General features: G+C 34.1%; 1 protein-coding gene across 4 annotated transcripts; it reads right to left on the bottom strand.

Annotated features, from left to right (window-relative positions):
* Positions 1 to 866: 866 nt before the first annotated feature.
* On the bottom strand, positions 867 to 14799 carry LOC149186909 (uncharacterized). 4 transcript variants are annotated; one of them, XR_016256166.1, is made up of 7 exons: positions 14082 to 14799; positions 13785 to 13877; positions 13321 to 13394; positions 13002 to 13090; positions 1329 to 1404; positions 1176 to 1224; positions 867 to 1028 (listed from the first exon to the last, which is right to left on the bottom strand). XR_016256166.1 is itself a non-coding variant. In XM_089412702.1 (5 exons), exons 1-5 carry the CDS (start codon positions 14109 to 14111, stop codon positions 889 to 891), a joined length of 426 nt encoding a protein of 141 aa, XP_089268828.1. In that variant the 5' UTR covers positions 14112 to 14799; the 3' UTR covers positions 867 to 888. The 4 variants fall into 4 exon arrangements, 2 of the variants coding, with proteins under 2 accessions (XP_089268828.1, XP_089268829.1); XR_016256167.1 differs by having other exon boundaries at positions 1176 to 1206; XM_089412702.1 differs by lacking the exons at positions 1176 to 1224; positions 1329 to 1404.
* Between the last annotated feature and the right edge of the window lie 1850 nt (positions 14800 to 16649).

The raw sequence follows: 16649 nt of genomic DNA, 5'->3' as shown, positions 1-16649 counted from the left end.
TAAATCTTCATAACTTTAAAATACAAAATACATCATATTAAGCAATGTCATGTGTGTATAATCATATATACACAAACACAACACAACACAACACATAACACAATACAACACAACACAACACATAACACAACACAACACAACACAACACAACAAAAATAAATATAAAAATTTAGTGGCTTATTTAGTATAAATTTTAAATATTATTTTTTATTAGATAACAAAATTTTAAATATAGCCGTTTATCTTGAATCAACATTTTTAAATGTAGTTTATTTTTCTGAAAGAACTGTGAATGTGAGAATGTAATTTTAGGAGTTCAATTTTACTAAATCATTTATGGTTGTCATATAAGGATATCAAGTGAAAGAATTGTGCAATATAATTTTGAGTTCATTTCTACTAAATTATATGTTTTCTTATATAGAGGTATCAAGTGAAAGTGAAAGAATTGTAAAAGTGAAACAAAATTAGAAATAATATAATTTTATGAGTTCAGTTTTTATTAAATCATTTAAGGTTATTATATGTAAGTGCCATGCAAAAGCAATGTGAATGTGAAAAAAAATGTGAATATGCTCAATAAAATTTAAAATATGAAGTTCTATTTTTTTTTCATTTTAGTAATATTAATTAATTAAATAATTATAAACAAAACATCATTATATCACTGGAATAAATTATAAAATCAAAAACATATTTTATTACAAAGAAAAAAAAAGTTATAATTATAAATAAAACAAAAAAAAAAATTGAAAAAAAAAAACAAAAACAAAAACAAACAAAACAAAACTCCAGAAAGAGACTCCTCCAAGATAGCTTTGGCCATGCTATCTTTGAAGGTTGTGAGAAGGGTCTAGCCCCTCTCAAAAAAAAAAATCTGATTATATATTAAAGTATAGTTTGTGAGAGTACATCAAAAATCATAATACAATTTACAATTACACCTAATATGTGATTATTGAGAGAGTTTGAGCCTTTGTGAAGCACTTCCCATCTTGCTGCTGTACAGGCTCTTCTTGTATTGATCTCTGTTTCATACCATCAGAAAATTAAAGTTTTAATAATATTTCTATTTTAAAATAATAAATAACAAAAACAATAAAAAAATAGTTTTTCACTTCATTAAAATTGCAGGAAAAAAAAATCTCACAAAATTGGGAGAAAATTTAATCTACCTTCTCATGTATTGCTTTCTGTCACAACAGTCTGCATCAGTTTAACACACTTAAAAAAACAATTAGTTAAATATTTTTCAACATCTATTTCAAAATAAATAAATATTATAAATAATAAAAATTAATCTATTATAAATATTATAATAATCTCACATGAAATTGGGATGACAATTCCATCATCTTCTATGACTTTGGTCAAAAGCCCTCACCCCATCCAATTGTTTAACACCTGTTTCATAAGAAGATGGGAAAACAAATTTTTGATTACAAATTTACTAAAAATAATAATAAAAACAAAAAAAAAATTAACTACCATTCCCAGTCAAATAACTATTATATATAATAAAAATTAATTCATTGTAAATTTCAGGTATGAAGTAAATAGTCATAAATTACAAAAACAATATCTAGGGTACCCTAAGGTAAACTAAATAGAAAACCTAAGCAACCCATCCCATCTCTTCATTCTTAAAGCATTTCAAGTTTCAAGAAAGACCTGTAAATGTAAATGTTATTATCATTTTATTTTGTATCGAGGTATTGAAAGTGCTATCAAATGAAAATCCTTGCCTAATGATATTACTATCTTAAGAAATCATGACCAGAATTCCTGTCTACGGGAAAATCCAATTGGCTGAATGAAGACCGAAAAGAATCCCGTCGACATCAATGGAGGAAGCCACCGCCTAAAACCCTATTCGGGGGTTAATGTGGATATAAAATGCAATAAAATGGCCATTTAAGCGGTTTACACACCTCTGTATCTGGATAAAGATTCACTAATTCAAAATCAAGGTAAACAACAGAATCCACGCGAAGAGATACTGGGTATATATATCGATCTGGATAGGCATACTGAATTGGTTTTAAAAACATAAACTATCAAAAGTGTATTCCAGACTCTCCGACTGGGTATACATATCGATCTGGATAGGCATAATGAATTGGTTTTAAAAACATGAACTATCAAAAAGGTATTCCAGACTCTCCGATGAGAGGTCATCGCTCTCACAGAAGTCACTCAGGGAAGTAACTCTTCGAATAAACTGATGGGACAGTGATCGAGGCCCCACATCGCAAGACATACTGAAATCGGTCTCTTTTTAATTAATAGCGATGTACATCCATTCAACTTGACAACAATTGAATAGCGATGTACATCCATTCAACTTGACAACAATTGAATAGCGATGTACATCTGGTACAACAATTGACCTGCTTTTATTTGATCAGGGTCCAATACTGTTTCTATACCAACTGATACCGGTCATGAAGGGTTTCAACATCTGTGATGTGTTTCAATCGCTTTCCTCCATGACCATCCCACAAGCTATCCATGTCCAGAGGAGTTGCTTTATGCATGATGAATTTGCTTACATGAAAAGCAACCACATTCAAAGATATACTCATTGTTGATTTATATAGGATGAATATAGTGAATATGCGTCAGAAGACGTGCAATTTTTACCATGAAGAACCGTAGATCCCTGGAACAGTAGAATGTTCGCCTTACATGTATCTTTAAGTTATAGATGACAGAGAAAGGGCAGTAAAAGAATTACTTGACATGGACATATATCATATACATATATCATATAGTGCCTAGTAAAAAGCCCATTTGCCTACCAGTAGTGTGACAGCTCAGTTTGGAGAGCAGCTCAGTTTGGAGAGCATCAGACTGAAGATCGGAAGAATCCAAGGAATTACTATGACAAAAAAGAGAGTTCATTTTACATGGCAAACTGTAACACTCAAGCAGGCATCTGTCAAATACTTTTAACAGAAGGTGAAGTGGAATGACTTCATTAGTAGCTAACGTTTCTTTACAATTGATTCTGTGTTTTTCCATTTATCCCATCATCGTTGTGGCAAAGGACAGGATATTTAGAATGAAAAACTGTTAGTTTTGCTTCCTATCCAATTGTGATAAAAGAACCTGAAGCCTGACAATTTTCTGTCATCCAGGGCTGGTTCCGTTTCATCACTCTCACAGAAATCACTCAGTGAAGTAACTCTTTACATATGGTGCAACAATTGACCTATTTTTATTTGATCAGGATCCAATACTTTTTCTAAACTAACCGATACTGGCCATGACGGGTTTCAACAACTGTGATGATGGGTCTCAATTTCTTTCCTCCGTGACCATCCCACACGCTATCAAAGTATAAAGGAGTTGATGAATTTGCTTATATGAAAAGCAAACACATTCAAAGATAAAGGATGAATTTGCTTATACTCATTGTTCATTTATAAAGGATGAATACGGTGAATATGCATCAGAAGACATGTGCAATTGGTATTACCAACCACATTCAAAGATATACTCGTTGTTGAACTATACAGGATGAATAAAGTGAATATGCATCAGAGGAGATGTGCTATTTACCATGAAGAACAGTAGAAATATATTTTTGGGTCCCTGGAAAGATGACAGAGAAAGAGCAGTAAAAGAATTACTGGACATGCACCATATAGTGCCTAGTAAAATCCCCCCTTGTGTGATAGCTCTGTTTGGAGAGCATCAGACTGAAGATCTGAATAATCAAAGGAATTACTATGACGAAAAAAAGGCCCATTCTACACGGCAAACTCTAACACTCAAGCAGGCATTAACAGAAGGTGAAGCTAAATGACTTCATTAGTAACTCAAGTTTATCTACAATTGATTCTCTGTGTGGATTTCCACTTATCCCAACATCATTGTGACAAAGGACACAAGATATTTAGAATGAAAAACTGTTAGTTTTGCTTCCTATTAAATTGTGATGAAGGTCCCTGAAGCCTGACAATTTTCTGTCATCCAGGGCTGGTTCGGTTTCACTCCTTATTTCCTGAATTTTACTCCTTACTTGACTGGCCAACTCCCAAGAATGTGACTCACTTGAGAGAACTTAATAGAATATGCAATTTATACTGTCAAGGGTTTTGGAAGCATCATAGCACACCTCACTGACCAATAAGGATCTCAATTAATGGATGGCCGCTGCAAAGGGACTACCGTTTTATCAATGCAAACTGTAACACTCAAGCAAGCATCTTTCAAATACTTGTAACAAAAGGTGAAAACGAATGACTTCATTAGTAACTTAAGTTCGTCTAAAATTGATTCTCCCAAAATATTTCCATTTATCCCAACATTATTGTGGGAAGAGACGCAGGATACTTAGAAAAGAAAACCATTAGCTTTGCTTCCTATCAAATTATGATTAAGGAACCTGAAGCCTGACAATTTTCTCAACCATCCAGAGGGGGCTCTGTTTCACTCCTTATTTCTTGAATTTCACTCCTTCCTTGACTGGCCAACTTCCAAGAATGTGACTCAGTTGAGAGAACTTTACAGAATATGCAATTTATATAGCATTGAGCTTTTTGGCTACACCCACGGAGATGAGACTGTTGATTTGACGCGGGTCTTTAATCCAGATGGAGACAAACCTGTTCACATGTATAAGAACTCCAATCCGGTCGGTGGAGTACCCCTGCCCTTGCTACTTTTTATGAATGCAGGAGTTGATGACCTTTCTTTACCGTTAAGGTTAGTATGTGGCCAAGAAGAAAGAGGGACTATATATGTCGAAGACATAGTACATATCATGTGTGTTACTTAATTCTATCTCTGTCTAGTTCATAGCTCTCAGTTTCATCTAGGTTTTAGCACTCAAATTTGAATTACAGTTTAGTGAGGTTCACAGTTACAGATTTCTTCTCCAGATCTAGTTCACAGCTCTCAGTTTCATCTACTAGGTTTTAGCACTCAAATTTGAATTACAGTTCATTGAGGTTCACAGTTATAGATTTCTTCTCCAAATCTGGTTTATTTCGTTAAGGCTAGTATGTGTCCAAGAAGAAAGAGGGGCTATGATGTTATGTTACTTAATTCTATCTCTGTCTAGTTCACAGCTCTCAGTTTTTTCATCAAGGTTTTAGTACTCAAATTTGAATTACAGTTCATCGAGGTTCACAGTTACAGATTTCTTCTCCAGATCTAGTTTATGTAAGGCGAAATTATTTAAGTAATAGAAAGTGGCAAGTTAGGTCTTCATTTTCAGTGATTGTGTTTTGGCTTCAAAGTTCTGAATTTACTTGACATCTTGTGTTAATGTGGTTTAAGTTTTAACCAATGTCCATTTAATTGGAATAATTGTCCTGCCTTCAAAATTTCATTTTTGTGGATGCCAAAATGGTCACTGATTTTGTCAAGGGTTTTGGTCAAGGGTTTTGGAAGCATCATGGCACACCTCACTGATTTTACCAACAAGGATCACAACTTAAATAGGTGGACCCTTCAAAGGGGCTACCTTCTTATCTATGCAAACTGCAACACTCAAGCAGGCATCTATCAAATACTTGTAACAGAAAGTGAAACTGAATGACTTCATTAGTAACTTAAGTTAGTCTACAATTGATTCTCTCAGTATCTTTCCATTTATCCCAACATTATTGTGGCAGCGGACACACCATACTTGTGAAAAATAGCTAGTTATGCTTCCTATCAAATTGTGATCAAGGAATCTGAAGCTTGACAATTTTCTCAATCGTCCAGGGCTTGCTCTGATTCACTCTTTATTTCAAAGAATGTGACTCAGTTGAGAGAACTTAATAGAATATGCAGTCTATATAGAAGTTAGTCAAGCGTTTTAGAAGCATCATGGCCCACCTCACTGATCTTACCAATAAGGATAGATTTAAACGTATGCAGGCTGCAAAGGGGCTACCTTCTTGTCTATGCAAACTATAACACTCAAGCAGTCATCTATCAAATACTTGTAACAGAAAATGAAACTGAATGTCTTCATTAGTAACTTAGGTTTGTCTACAATTGATTTTCTCAGTATGTTTCCACTTAACACAACATTATTGTGGCAAAGGACACAAGATACTTAAAATGAAAAACTAGTTAGTTTTGCTTCCTATAAAATTGTGACCAATGAATCTGAAGCCTAACAAGTTTTTCAATCATCCAGGGCTGGCTTTGTTTCACTCTTTATTTCTTAAATTTCACTCCTTAATCCTTGACTAGCCAACTCCCAGGAATGTGACTAGGTTGAGAGAACTTAACAGAATATGCAATTTATATAGGGAGTCTGTCGCTTTTGGAAGCATCATGGGCACACCTAACCAATCTTACCAATAAGGATCAATTCAAGTAGATGGAGGCTGCAGAAGGTCTCCCTTCTTATCTATGCAAACTATAACACTCATTCAGGCATCTATCAAATACATGTAACAGAAAACAAAACTCAATGACTTCATTAGTAACTTAAGTTTGTCTACAATTGATTTTCTCGGTATATTTCCACTTAACACAACATTATTGTGGCAAAGGACACAAGATACTTAAAATGAAAAACAGTTAGTTTTGCTTCCTATAAAATTGTGACCAATGAACCTGAAGCCTAACAATTTTTTCAATCATCCAGCGCTGGCTTTGTTTCACTCTTTATTTCTTAAATTTCACTCCTTAATCCTTGACTAGCCAACTCCCAGGAATGTGACTCGGTTGAGAGAAATTAACAGAATATGTGATTTATGTAGGGAGTCTTGTCAAGTTTGGAAGCATCATGGCACACCTAACCAACCTTACCAAGAATGTGACTCAGTTGAGAGAACTTTACAGAATATGCAATTTAAATTTGAATTACAATTTAGTGAGGTTCACAGTTACAGATTCCTTCTCCAGATCTAGTTCACAGCTCTCAGTCTCATCTACTAGGTTTTAGCACTAAAATTTGAATTACAGTTCATTGAGGTTCACAGTTACAGATTTCTTCTCCAAATCTGGTTTATTTCGTTAAGGCTAGTATGTGAAGAAGAAAGAGGGGCTATGATGTTATGTTACTTAATTCTATCTCTGTCTAGTTCACAGCTCTCAGTTTTTTCATCAAGGTTCACAGTTACAGATTTCTTCTCCAGATCTAGTTTATGTAAGGCGAAATTATTTAAGTAATAGAAAGTGGCAAGTTAGGTCTTCATTTTCAGTGATTGTGTTTTGGCTTCAAAGTTCTGAATTTACTTGACATCTTGTGTTAATGTGGTTTAAGTTTTAACCAATGTCCATTTAATTGGAATAATTGTCCTGCCTTTAAAATTTCATTTTTGTGGATGCCAAAATGGTCACTGATTTTGTCAAGGGTTTTGGAAGCATCATGGCACACCTCACTGATTTTACCAACAAGGATCAACTTAAATAGGTGGACCCTTCAAAGGGGCTACCTTCTTATCTATGAAAACTGCAACACTCAAGCAGGCATCTATCAAATACTTGTAACAGAAAGTGAAACTGAATGACTTCATTAGTAACTTAAGTTCGTCTACAATTGATTCTCTCAGTATCTTTCCATTTATCCCAACATTATTGTGGCAGCGGACACACCATACTTGTGAAAAATAGCTAGTTATGCTTCATATCAAATTGTGATCAAGGAATCTGAAGCTTGACAATTTTCTCAATCTTCCAGGGCTTGCTCTGATTCACTCTTTATTTCAAAGAATGTGACTCAGTTGAGAGAACTTAATAGAATATGCAATCTATATAGAAGTTTGTCAAGGGTTTTAGAAGCATCATGGCCCACCTCACTGATCTTACCAATAAGAATAGATTTAAAAGTATGTAGGCTGCAAAGGGGCCACCCTTCTTGTCTATGCAAACTATAACACTCAAGCAGTCATCTATAAATTACTTGTAACAGAAAATGAAACTGAATGTCTTCATTAGTAACTTAGGTTTGTCTACAATTGATTTTCTCAGTATGTTTCCACTTAACACAACATTATTGTGGCAAAGGACACAAGATACTTAAAATGAAAAACCTGTTAGTTTTGCTTCCTATAAAATCGTGACCAATGAATCTGAAGCCTAACAAGTTTTTCAATCATCCAGGGCTGGCTTTGTTTCACTCTTTATTTCTTAAATTTCACTCCTTAATCCTTGACTAGCCAACTCCCAGGAATGTAACTAGGTTGAGAGAACTTAACAGAATATGCAATTTATATAGGGAGTCTGTCGGTTTTGGAAGCATCATGGGCACACCTAACCAATCTTACCAATAAGGATCAATTCAAATAGACGGAGACTGCAGAAGGTCTCCCTTCTTATCTATGCAAACTATAACACTCATTCAGGCATCTATCAAATACATGTAACAGAAAACAAAACTGAATGACTTCATTAGTAACTTAAGTTTGTCTACAATTGATTTTCTCAGTATATTTCCACTTAACACAACATTATTGTGGCAAAGGACACAAGATACTTAAAATGAAAAACAGTTAGTTTTGCTTCCTATAAAATTGTGACCAATGAACCTGAAGCCTAACAATTTTTTCAATCATCCAGGGCTGGCTTTGTTTCACTCTTTATTTCTTAAATTTCACTCCTTAATCCTTGACTAGCCAACTGCCAGGAATGTCACTCGGTTGAGAGAAATTAACGGAATATGTGATTTATGTAGGAGTCTTGTCAAGTTTGGAAGCATCATGGCACACCTAACCAACCTTACCAATAAAGGATGGATTCAAATGGATGGAGGCTGCAGAAGGGGTCCCTTCTTATCTATGCAAACTGTAACACTCAAGCGGGCATCTGCTAAATACTTGTACACAAGGTGAAACTATATAACTTCATTGCTAAGTGCTAACTTATTTTTTTCTAAATTTATTCTCAGTGTATTTCCATTTATCCCAGCATTATTGTGGCAAAGAACACAAAATATAAATATTTAGAATGAAAATCGTTTAGTTTTGCTTCCTATCAAATGGTGATCAAAGAAGCTGAGACCTGACAATTTTCTCAATCATCCAGTGCTGGCTCTGTTTCACTCTTTATTTTTTGGATTTCACTCTTTGTTTCTTGAGTGGCCAACTCCCAAGAATGTGGCTCAGTTGAGAGAACTTGATAGAATATGCAATTTATATAGGAAGTTCTGTCAAGGGCTTTGGAAGCATCATGACAAACCTCACTGATCTTACCAATAAGAATCAATTTAAATGGATGGGGACTGTAGAGGGGGGCTACTGACGCATGAAAAAGGCCCAGCCCTGTATTTGCACTTCCAAATTTCTCAGACTTTTTAAGTGAAATATGATGCTTTGAGCACTGACATGAACACTATGGTCATGCAAATCAGCAGCCTATAGCTTTTCAAAGTAGAAATTGACTGACAAGGAGCAGTTGTTATGCATCTATGATAAGGAAATGTTGACCCTTATGAATGTTATAGTAAAATTCAAGCCATATTTATTGGGACAACACCTCAAAATCCAAATGGAGCATGAAACTTTGGAGTATTCATTTTCCTAGTGGAATTTTGGTGAAGTTGGAAAGTCAACTACAAGGTTTTTACTTTGAAATTCAATATAAGTGCATAAATAATGCTTCAGCTGATTTCTTAGCTATGTTATCTGAGCTATGTGCCATATCTAAGGTAGAACTGGGATGCAGAAAAAATTATTAGCTGAATATGCAAAAGATGAGAGGGCTGTTTATTTGCTACAAAACTAGAAAAGGAACCAAGACTAGGGCGATGGGTAAACATTTTCAGGCAATCTGATTTTTTAATAAGAATTGCACATATCTAGTACCGAAATCTATATTTTTAAGAAGGGAATTGGGTCTGTTATGGGTTAATAGCGATGTGTCAACCCACCATTCCTAATTATTGGGTGCATGGTAGGTGATCATCTCAATAAAAATCTTCTCACCATTGGCATCCAACTAACAAGAATGCCAGGTTCATCTGAATGTGCCTGATGCTCTTGCGCCCTTTCCTCCCCATCCAAAATACCCCTCTTGATCATAGCTTCATGGGTTGATCATTTTCATTGACATTTTACTTTCTACACTTATTTCTCTTAGTTGAAGGGAGAACCCCAACAAAAGGGACAAAAAGTAGAAAACTAACCCCAACAGCTTGGTTTGATGGCTCATAAAACTAACTCACCATACCTCATAAGATAGGCTAAAGGAAAAAAGGTTCAAAATGGTGAGTTACAACGGGTCGCATCATCCACCTAAATCCATGCTCATTTCTGGCTCTACCTTACTGGTCGACTTTTGACACCTTTAAGATCCCTTACTGGTTCATTCATGAAGTAGCCTTAAAGATACATTTTAGATCAATTATATTTCTACCTTACTCATTGATTTCTGACACCTTTAAGGTCCCTTACTAGCTCATTCCGTAGCAAGTTTAAGGATACATTTTAAAACAATTAAAAAAAGGTAAAAGACTAACGGAATCTAACTGAATGCACCCTATATACATTAGGCTCCTATATTATAACTGTGAACACATTGAAGGGACCCTTTGTCTTACCTATATACGTATGTTATATGTTAAAGACTCCTATGTTACTTTATGGTCACAAAATTTTAAATAGTGGAATTAAAATGTTCGAAGAGTGCAAACCTTTTTACATTCTCTTTGTCCACTTTAGCAAGAGATGGACTAAGAGGTATCTGCCATGGTTGGATATTATAGGAGGAGGTAAAAAGACTATGTAGGTGGATTCTTTTTGGTAAACTCTTTCATGCACTAACCTTTTACCTTTCACGAGGGTTAAGTCCTTAAGTTACCCATTCTTAGCAAACTCATTAATGGATAACCAGACACTTCCTTATGGGTAAACCCTCACATTGCTTTAAGCAAAAATAGATAGATGGAATTTGTTATGGGTATAAGATATATGAATGGAATTGGATAATTAAAAATGAACTGGTAAATCTTATAATATTGTTGAATGGAGAGAAATGGATTGTTATTTAGGAGTTGTTTAATTTTACCAAATATTTTCTTATGTTTGGGAGATAAGTTAATTGCTTTGGCTAGACTGTTCCTGTCCCTAAAGGAAGATTATCAATCAATAAAAGATACTCCATTCTTACTCTCCAATTTTAGCAGTCACTGACATAAATAAACACACTAGAAACACAAGGAGTTGGATTCCTTCCATATAAGATCAATATGCAAAGGAATGCAATGCTTAAAGACGAGGGTAGTACTCTCTTAAATTGAAAAATATAAAAGGCATTTTTATGGGCCTTGGCTACAAAAATGGTGGCAGCATACTTAATATGAAGGAAAATGTAGGAACTATATTTCTTCTTCCAAACCATAAAGTAGGTATTGATTTTGGACAAAGATAGCTGAATCCGATTCGAGTTAATGTTCTTTAAAATAAAAGGAATGAGCCTACCGTGAACTGCTCATTAGAAAAAATCAAATACTTAGGATTTGCTTCGAGTAAGACTAAACAGAGGTGCTAACCCCGGCCAAGTATTTGAACCTTCTTTCCTTATCTAGGTTAGATCACCCCCTAGCACACCTATTGTTAGTTCATCCCATGCTACTTGCTTACACTTAGATAGGTAAGGACACATTTGAGAAACCATAATTTTCTAAATTGGTCTTGATTCAAAGTGTTTGCTTACATAATGGGGTCTTGCTGAATCCAAATGTCTTCCTACAAGTCTTGCTTCAATGTGCTTTTGCATAGGTGGTGTGTTTCCATCTAATGCAAGTGTGACCTGGCAGGTCTCATTCCATCCATCTTAGATGGCATACCAGCACTTTTTCTCCCGGACTAGTAAGTCTATCCATGATCCCTAAAGCCACCATCTTAGATGGCATACCAGCACTTATTCTCCCGGACTAGTAAGTCTATCCATGATCCCTAAAGCCACTTTGTTCAAGCTGGTTAAGAAAAATAACAAATGGAGATTGATGAATATGATTGTTGCGGGTCATTGATTGGTTAATAATCTCACCCCAAATGTGTGTTACTTTATAAGTTCAAGATGGCATGGATTGTGGGTTGCTCAGCTAAATAGGGAACCCTCCAATGACCAAATTCTATATGCAAAATGTTGGAGATAAAAGAATTATAATAGAACTGGAATAAAATTTAACTCGAGTATTGAGGAGATAAAAGAATTATAATAGAACTGGAATAAAATTTAACTGGAGTATTGAACTTCTACAAATAGTAACTAAAAAGAAAATTCTGGAAACCCAAAATTTTCTTTAGGTTTCAGCATTACAAGGTTTATCCTAGCACTAATTGACTGTTACAGGTCACTGAATGGTTAATGATCTCACCCCATACTATGTCAGTTTATAAGCCAAACATGGCTTGGACTGTGGGTCACTAGCCTAAAGAAAAAACGTCCAATAACCAAAATCTGTTTGCAACATGCAGTGAAGAAAATTATAATAAAATTGAAATAAAATTTTACCCACATATTAAACATTTGCAAACAGTTCCTAAAAGAAAATTTCTAGAAACCCCAAATTCTTCTTCAAATTTATGCATCAGAGGCCTTCTGATGGCACTACTCAACATCAATATACTGAACTTTGACAAACAATACCCAAGAATAAAACCCTATGACAGCCAGTACAAAAAATAAAATTTGTCCATAAAATAACATTCAATGACCAAAATTTATTTGCAACATGCAGGGAGGAAAATAATTATAATAAAATTGAAATTAAATTTTACTCACATATTAAACATATGTTAATAATTCCTAAAAGAAAAAATCTAGAAATCCCAAATTCTTCTTCAGATTTAAGCACCAGAGGGTTTTATGCAGGCACTACTGAGTATCAATATATTGAAATTTGATAAACAATACTCCAGAATAAAACCCTATGATAACCATTATAAAAAATAAAATCTAAAGACATTGAATAACCCAAAAAAGATCAAAGACTACGAAATTTTTCCACACCAATATGTATCTAAACAGTAAACTGAATAATTACATCTTTCCCTCATTAAAAATTATTTAGATATTGACAGAAACCAAAAGTTAATGCTCACCTTCAATATAAAAATACACAGCATGTGTGTTTTCCACCACTATTAACTCGTGCTCTAATTCTCCCTTCATGGTATAGTATTTCCATACTCTGCACTGGACGAGGAAACTCCACAAGTTAACCCAAAAAAAAAAACAGGATAAAATGCTCTACAAAGTAATCTATCCATGAGCTACATTGTGATTTAAAAATTCAGATAATGAACTATTAACCCTTACATGCATAGTGTGTTTGTATCTAAACCCTAAGCTTGCTAAGTAAGCCTACCCTACCCTCATTAAAAATTAATTAGATATGAGAGAACAAAAGTTAATGCCCACCTGCAATCTAAAAAATACACAGCATGTGGTGGTGGTATAATTCTTCCTTCTTGATCATATAATTCTTCCTTCCTCTGCACTTGAAGAGGAAACAGGACAAGTTAATCCAAAGAAAAAAACAACAAGATAAAATGTTCTACAAACAGTTTCTAAAAGAAGAATTCTAGAACCCCAAATTCTTCTTTAGATTTAAGCATCAGAGGGTTTTATGCTGCACTACTCAGCATCAATATATTGAACTTTGACAAACAATACTCAATAATGAAACCCTATTATAACCAGTACAAAAAATAAAATTCAAAGACATTGAATAACCCATGAAAGATTATGAAAATTTTCCCCACCCTTGCATGCATGGTGTGTATGCATCTAAACCCTAATCATATTAAGTACACCTAACTTTCCTCATTAAAATTTAATTAGAAATTAATTAGATAAGACAGAAACCAAAAGTTAATGCTCACCTGCAATCTAGAAAATACACAGCATCTGTGTTTTCCACCACTATTAACTGGTGGTATAATTCTTCCTTCCTGGTAGTATAGTTCTTCCTTCCTCTGCACTTGAAAAGGGATCAGGACAATTAACCCACAAAGATTAAAAAAACAAGATAAAATGTTCTACAAAATACTCATATATATTCTGTAGACAATGCAATACAATAGATAGTGATTTAAATATTCAATACATAGTGATTTAAAAATTCAGATAATAACCTATTACCAGCAAAAATTTTAAATAACAAATAAAATAATATATACCTTCTCAATTTTCACCATGAAATCAGTCATCCCATCTTATATTCTTGGCAGCCCCACTCTCCCAATCAACCCTCTTAACCCCCCAACCAACCAGTGTTCACCTCTCAAACCAGAACGCAGAACCAAAACCAAATAAGCAGCAAACAACCAAATAAACAGCAAACAACCCCATCTAGAGGAACAAACCATTTTCAAAACAAAAACAAAATAAATAACTAAAATGCACAGGCAAAATTCAAAGTATAAACAAATAAGCATGGCCATGCTCAAAAAGAAAAGAAAACACAGTATTAAAATCCAAATTCTAATACATAAAATTCTACTCTACTGCCTAATTTCTTCAACCTTTCTCGAACAAACCCAAAATCTGTTCCACTCTGCTAGCTAATTTCTTCAACCCTTCTCCAACAAACCCAAAATATGTTCTACTCTATCTACTACCTAATTTCCTCAGCCCTTCTCCAATCTCCTTCTCCACTTAGCAGCCAATCGAAACGCAGATACTCTACACCATCTCCCAGCCATGAAACGTAGCTTGCCCACCAACTCCCAGCCATGAAAGCCGATACTGGCCACTGTTCTTCCTATATCTGCCAAGCTTGCTAGTGCGATTTCCCTTTCTTTTGCCGTCTAAATGTAATAATGATATATCGGATTTGAAATGCATTCTTGTTTTTACCTTTCAAATCCGCCAGCTGCGCACGGAGCCCAATGTAGCCGTAGAGTATTAAATTTTGAAATCGGCATACAAGCTAATATGATCGAGTAAATGACGTGGAATATGATCAAGTAAGTTACGAGTTGCTTCCTGCATCGAATTGTATGCGAGCAAGTGACGTGGATTTGGAAAGACAGTTTTATTTTGATTTGAAAGTGACGTGGATTTGAAAGACATAGTTAAACATAATTTCAAGTTGGGTCTTTAAAAAATGACGTCACCTCTTTAAAAAAAATTTAAAATGCCACCTGTTTCAAGTTCAGTCTTTAAAATTAAAAAAATGACCCGTTACGTATTTTAAAAAAAATCGTTTATAACACAGTTTTATTACGAGAAACCGTAACGATGAATCACTAATTAAAATATATACTTTTAATATTGTATTAAAAATGTGATATCAATTTTAAAAGAAAGAATAGTTAAAATATTATATTTTTTAATATTAATTAAAAAAACACAGTAATTATCCAAATATAATATATATTATAGATATAAATAAATTATATTGATATGAAAATATATTATAGATATAAATAAATTATATTGATATGAAAATATAATATATAAATAAATTTATTTTAAGATGAGAGAATTATTTTAAAATAGAGAATTGAGGAAGAAAATTTTTATGAAGAATTATTAGTGATTAAAACTTCTATGCACATGCATGCTCCTAAATACATGTGCATTTTTAAGTATCTACATACTTGTAAGTTTGTGTGCTCATTTGTAGTTTATTTGGAAAATAGCTCATGGCCAATTCCATTTTACCTAATCACTTGACACATTTTGTAAGTTGTTTAAAGTGATTCCACAAGGTATTGTAGGATTGTTTGAGTGTTTTGAATGCCTCAAATCTTTCTTTAGTACCTAAGGCATGATCTTCTTCCATGAAATATTTCCAAAACCCTTGTGCACATACTTATTATTAAAAACCACCTAGTAGAAACAATGCATAGGTGTGTCCTACCAGCCAAAAAGTCTTCGAGATCCAAAAAATAGGTGTGAAATAAATCAACAAAAAATCGTAAAAGCTAGGCATTCGAAATTGTGTATAAATTCTCCATTTTTATGCATAAAAGGGGGCTAAAACTGCCCTAAATAAGGTGCCCTTATCCAACAAACATTATAGGATAAAAATGCCCCAACACTCAATAGGTTAAGGACAATCCTCAGTTGTAAATTTTGATACCTGAAAGAACAACCAAGTGGAAATAATAAAACTTGCACCAAGGAGAAAGATAACATCTTTGGGGCACTGCTCTCCTTAAATGGAAACAATGTGCTAGAATAAGTGCATTGGAGAGAGAAATTAGCCTAAAAATTCTTCAAGTTGGGGTTACATTTCACATGTGAGGTTTGCAAATTCTACAAAACCAACATGAAATTCGTAGAAACATTCCTAACCAACAGTGAAGAAGGTCAAGGAGGATCACATTGGTTCTCATGTCATGTTGAGATCATCAGAGATAGGTGAGGATTGAATGGTGTTGAAGAATGTAACTAGTGTTGGTCTTCATAATTGTACTTGAGTCATGATGTAATATATTTGTCAAAAGAAAGAAAAAGGAAATTTGTTTGTAAAATAAAAATCATTTATTTATATTGGTTTCATGCTTTATTTATTTATTTTTTAGGTCAAAGCCTCAATTGTAGGCTTCTAGGGTTTATGTCAAGGGTCGTAGTTCTTGTCATCATGTAATAGACCCTTCTTAGGCTTTATCTATCAAGAAAGAAAAATATTTTGATGTAAAATGAGTCAATTAGGCTTAGGCCTCCGCCACAAAGTCGGCCTAATTGGGAACCAACAACCACTATATATAGGTAGCAACTCGACCTCATTTGGAGCA

This window comes from Pinus tabuliformis, chromosome 3_1 (genome assembly GCF_031772625.1).
Source record: "Pinus tabuliformis cultivar Carrire ecotype Pingquan chromosome 3_1, CPIR1, whole genome shotgun sequence".
In the NCBI taxonomy this organism is placed as follows: Eukaryota; Viridiplantae; Streptophyta; class Pinopsida; order Pinales; family Pinaceae; genus Pinus; species Pinus tabuliformis.
The sequence above is the reverse complement of the archived record's forward strand: the minus strand, read 5'-3'. Positions and strand labels throughout refer to the sequence as shown.

Excerpts from the sequence above, each read along its gene's own strand:
- LOC149186909 (XM_089412702.1), bottom strand. The coding sequence starts at position 14,111 with ATGACTGATTTCATGGTGAAAATTGAGAAG. Across the intron at positions 13,091-13,320 it reads GTGTATTTTTTAGATTGCAG|AGTATGGAAATACTATACCA; the intron begins GTGGGCATTAAC and ends CGTCCAGTGCAG. Across the intron at positions 1,029-13,001 it reads TGTGTATTTTTATATTGAAG|AGATCAATACAAGAAGAGCC; the intron begins GTGAGCATTAAC and ends GGTATGAAACAG.